General features: G+C 42.2%; 1 protein-coding gene across 2 annotated transcripts in view; it reads right to left on the minus strand.

Moving 5' to 3' along the window:
• Window positions 1-5,349, minus strand: part of PXYLP1 (2-phosphoxylose phosphatase 1) — a 143,571-nt gene that overhangs the window by 62,811 nt on the left and 75,411 nt on the right. For both annotated transcript variants that reach the window (XM_019503661.1, XM_019503660.1), the window contains exons 3-4: window positions 4,254-4,415; window positions 3,040-3,166 (exon numbers count right to left, since the gene is read on the minus strand). In XM_019503661.1, coding sequence (XP_019359206.1) covers window positions 3,040-3,166; window positions 4,254-4,415 — 289 coding nt within the window. The remainder of the gene's footprint in view (window positions 1-3,039; window positions 3,167-4,253; window positions 4,416-5,349) is intronic.

Genomic DNA, 5,349 nt, shown 5'->3' on the forward strand with positions numbered 1-5,349 from the left:
GCTGGGAGGATGCTGCATCCACCCCAAATTTCACCACCACTCCACTCCCAGCACTGCCACTGGCAGCCACCGGGGCAGCCCTGGCTCTTCCTGGCACATGGGTGGAGGCTGGGTGTTGAGCTGGGGCTGTGCCAGGTGGCTGGCAGCGGTGGCACTGGGAATGAAGTGGTGGTGAAATCTGGGGTGAATGCAGCATCCTCCTAGTGCCACTGATGCCCACTCTAAGCCCAATCCCCGCTAAGATGACCCCGCGCAGCACAGGCTGCAGCTCGCCTTGCCCTGCACAGATCCGGGGGAGGGTACATGCCCCTCCGTGCCCCCCGCCCCCGTGCCCTCCCAGGGTGCAAGCAGTGGCAGAAGCAGCCTCCCCCTCCCTACAAGCCGCGGCTCCAGCCCCACCTGGGCAGTATCTGCCCCCTCTCCCTCACCACGGGGAAGTGTTGATCTGTGCCCCATGCCCCTTCCCTCTGCCCTCCCTTTCCACCCACACCAGACTTACCATCTGGAGGCAGCTTTCCTTGCTGCCGGCTCTGCTCTTCGCTGCCTGAGTGCCGCGCTGTGGCTGTGCACAGCAGAGGTATTTATTGGCCAAATTATCGGCCCCTTCTCCAATACAGCCAATTTTCTTTATATTAGTACTGATCTGATATCAGACCAATATATCTGTGCATCTCTAGGAGAAACATTGTACTAGAGAGAGGAAGTGATAAGAAAGGAAGCTGTGGAGGCAGCTGAAGCAATGGTTACTACAAAATGGGGACCAAAAAAGAAGCAAAGATGCAGAGAGTGCTTGAGAACTCTGCAGGGTAAGAGGAGCAGTGAGGTGAACAACAAGTGACACCAGGACCCAACTGGGAATTCTAAGTAGCTTGTACTGCTGGAGCAGAGAGGAGGCAGCTTGCAGAAAAACAGCTTTAAAATTCTGGGTAAGCTAGGGCAGCGGTGTCAAACATACAGCCTGTGGGCTCAATCTAGGACCCAGAGCTAGGTCACCTGGTTCACAGTCTTTGCCCTGACCCCGGCTGCAATGGGGAACCTTTCTACAATGACAGCCAAGCCCCTGGGTGACAGCCACAGTACTGGAGCCCCAGCAGCACCATGGGAACAAGCCTGCTACCATAGTTTGTTCCCACAGTAGCAGCCAAGCACCCATGGTACCAGACTTCTTCCCATGTTATTGATGAGGCCCCAACACTGCGATTCTCGCCCAGGCACTTGGCTTCTGCTGCCATGGAAAGAAGCTGGGGCTCAGGCCCTGTAGCTCTTGTCTGCTTGGCTACCAAGCACCTGAAAGAAAGCAAGGATTCCTGAGCCCCCGTAGGTATGGAAGAAGCCAGGCACCATGGTTTGTTCTCGTGGCAGTTGCCAAGAATGGGGTGTGCAGGGCTTCTTTCTGCTGGTCCCTGACCACCTGAAGCAGGCACCATATGTGGAGCCCAGACCAGATCGGCTCTGCACAGTGCTGCATCAGGCACAGTCCTGGACCTGCTGGAATGAAAGTGGTAAGCTAGATACAGCTTTTAGGGGCAGGGGCAGGGGTAGGGGCAGAGGCAGGGTCAGGGACAGAAGGGTCCATGGGCTGGAGCCAGCCCTTCCTTCATCTGAATGATGGACCAGTCTAACACCATTCATCCAACACATGCTGAGTCATATTTGACACCCCTGAGCTAGGAGTAAGAAACCATGTAAAAACAAACTAACAAAAAACCCCCCAAATACCACACTAGGAGCTGGGCCACAGACAGTCCAAATACTCTCATAATACATCAGAATCCAAGACTGGTGACTTACAGTAACTGGAGGGAAGCTTAGTCAGAGACTGATCACTAAGAAGTATTTGATAGTACGATGTAATATAATGACCTTCCTTCCCTGCACAACTGGGGTAACTCTTAACCACGAGGAATTCTCTTAAGCAACTTGTCTGACTGAGGCCAAACTGACTTTAAAGTTGAATGCAACAAGTATATTCTGCTGCATGAATTATTAGAACTACATAATTCAACAATGAAACCAGCAAAGGAAGTTTTTGTAGTAAGAACTACTACAAACAAACAAAGGAGATTATTGTGGAACAGAACCGGTAGGTTCAATTTACTTATCAACAGCATATTCAGTTTTTAGTTCAATCTGCAGTTATGGAAAAGAGGACACTAATACAGCTGTATTTCTCAGGGATATAATCTCCCTTCAGCTACCAAGTCCATATTAAAACTGTCTATAAAGTAAACATGAAACTTAATATAAAACAAAGTTATATTTACAACCCTTTCTCAAAGCCTATTAAATCCACAGAGGAAGCCAGGCAGAGTGACACATTATAGACTAATGCCTCTCTGAATTAGTCTACAAAGTGCACCGTGATTGCTTTCTGCCTGATTTCAGATTAACATGGGAAACTACCTCTATTAAATACTTGCTAAATTTTTCCTAAACATGGTACTCTGAATCAATTGTTTTGAAATCAATGGAAAATTACCATGTCGAAATATGTGCTTGGCAATAGGGAAAAAATAGCTTATTTCACAAAATATAATTTTACCATACATTGATTTTTTTTAAATAGTTCTCTAAAGGAAAGCTGTCACTTGAAAAAAAAGAAAGAAGAAAAACACCTGACCTTTTCTTTAAAGTCACCATAAAAATTTAAATTGCTTCAAAATAAGGAAATTGAAAACTATGGCTCTCACAAGATGAGATTTAAAACGAAAGCCTTAATAGTACAAAAATCTATATATGCAAAAGAGTTTGAGTTAAGCCTTCTGTAGATACCATAATTTAGGATTTCCAGATTTTTGTCCAAATTCTACCCAAAACATTCATTAACATGAAGTGCATAATTTTCACATACATGCATTGATATATAAATTTGATTTGTTACATTCTTAAGGACTAAATAAACTTGCTGTCAACTGCGTAACAAAATAAGTCATTCTGCTCTAAGTCTGTTTGTGCTGGATGCCTCGGCTAGCACACAATATTATGAAGCGTTATAATAAATACCAACATGGGGAGAAATGGTAAAGCCAGGAAGCTTACCTGCTAGAAACTAGCATGCAGTCAATGTCTGGTCTCTTTGTCTTTGGGATGGCATAAAGTGGATATCTATCCCCATGGCGAATCAACACATGGACAGACACCAGTTTAAAATAATGAGGTACCTGACCTATGTCAAATAAAGAATAAAATTAAGTGCCAGTCTCTCTATACTCTCCCAGTGTTTCTTAATTTTATCCTTCCAAGTGAAAAATCCATGTAATATTAATGTACTGTACATCAATTTATTCAGTGCTGAACAGAATATAAAGCAGTGACAATACTTTATACTGAAGAATTTATTTAAAATAAAGTACTAAAAAAAGAAATCTATACTAAGCTCTAGGAGCTTAATGAAGAATTAGTACATGCAGCATTCTAATATTAAATAGAATAATTCCTCAAAGGGGATTCAGACAAGGCACCACCTAAACATCTTTTATTCACCACTTATTTATTCTGGGAAGCCTTCCATCTCTCCAAAATCTTTACTGAACACATGCCTTTCATAGCTTACCCATGAGGTACCAAATTTGGACTGGTTTGGATCACATTTATTGGCTTTGATCTTTACCTCAAGTTTATCTCCTGTACAGACTGACATATTTGCCAGTTAACACTGCCATTTACATTAATAGGAAGCATGGATATAGGCATTTAAGCTACTGTGGGGTAGGCAGTCCAATGCATGCCTTTGCCCTCAACTGAATATGGAAGCTGCTTCACCTTCTCCATCTGCTGCTTTGATCATTGTCTCTTTCCCATGGTTCCCACTAACTTGTCATTTTAGAGCAACTGCTCAAACTGACTGATCCTGCCCTGAACTTACTCAAATTTCTCAGAATTAGGAAGTAATTATAGTTTCAAAAGGTGTTAAAACAAGGTGCTAATTATATTTTAAAACCTATTCAATCTATAACCTACAGATCTTGTACGGTCTTATAAATAAGCAGTTGACTGTCAGCAGAACCTTTAAAAGTCCCCTTCAGTAAGCATCTCCAAAATCAACACATACCAGCAAATGTACAGAGGGAAGAAAGAATGGAAGGACTGAGTGCTCTGGGCAATTCAATAGATCTCAGCAGCTAACTTATTTCTAGCTCAAAATGCTAAAGTACTGAACAGTGAACAATCAAGGTAATAATTTCCAGTGGCAACATAAGGGAATTAGTACTGAAATAAACTGTCATTTGCCTACCCATTTCCACTTAACCTACCTTCCATACTGCGTTCAGTTATGGTAGGAATATTACAGTAAACACGAGCTTCATAAATAGGATCTATTGCAGGGGGTTCTGTCAGTGGATCGGGCATTATCCTCTTGCGGCTCTTCGGATTCAGCACATCTTCTTTGACTGGGTTGACTGGGATCAAGTGCACTGAAAGAGACAAAATTTAAAAACAGTGGTAGCCAATTATCACTACTTACCTATTCCATTATTAAGAAACATAACACACTCTATACTGTAAGAGCAGACAATTTTACCAGGAAACTGACTTCTGTGAAATCAAATCTATTGTAGACCATTGATCACTTTTTGTATTTATCCCCGTCAATGTTTTTATGTCTGTACATAATGAAACTGGCAGACTTCAAGAGAGCTCGAGTCACGTGTTGCACTTGGAGTAGTGCAAGAATCCCTGGGTATTGTGTCACCGCTTTTCCCATTTGTATGCTTTTCCTGAAAACTTCTCATTCTTTCATGGGGTGATAAAAGCATCAAAAAAAGGAGGAAATAAAAATATTACATAAGTTATTAGGGTTTAAGATAGGGATCATTATCTCCTACCTGCTCATGGTTACCAATTTCCTAAGAATAGTGTTTGAGAGATTAGATTTAACAAGCCAAGAGAGACATTCCTTGGTAAAGGCTCACTAACTCTTAGGATGTTAGGAATTCTAATATTTAGAGAAGGAAATCTGTTTTTAGTAGAGAGAACTGGAGATAAAGGACAGATTTTATTCTATTTTCTTAGGGGAGGGAATTACTATAATTTTCTCCTAATTTCTGATTCTAATGTCAGGGTCCATAACTTCAGATAGCATTAACCCTTGGCAGTAATTATCAGAAACTTTTATTTCAGAAACCTGATTCTACTGAGTCTTAGAATAAATGTTGCTTTGGTTATCTGCCTTGGGACTTGCTCAAACAGGGAGAAAATGATGGATTGTTTGCTTCATGTTTCATCATCTCCTTAGAAACACAAGGGGTCCAGAATGGCAGAAGTGGCAAGAAGAAAAATGTCAGCGAAATTAATTTTTATAATAAACAGTGGATCTCAGCAGAACCCATCTACCTTCCTGTTAAGTAC

The sequence above is a fragment of the Gavialis gangeticus genome, unplaced genomic scaffold (assembly GCF_001723915.1).
Source record: "Gavialis gangeticus isolate Ggan-Ray unplaced genomic scaffold, GavGan_comp1, whole genome shotgun sequence".
Lineage (NCBI taxonomy): Eukaryota > Metazoa > Chordata > Crocodylia > Gavialidae > Gavialis > Gavialis gangeticus.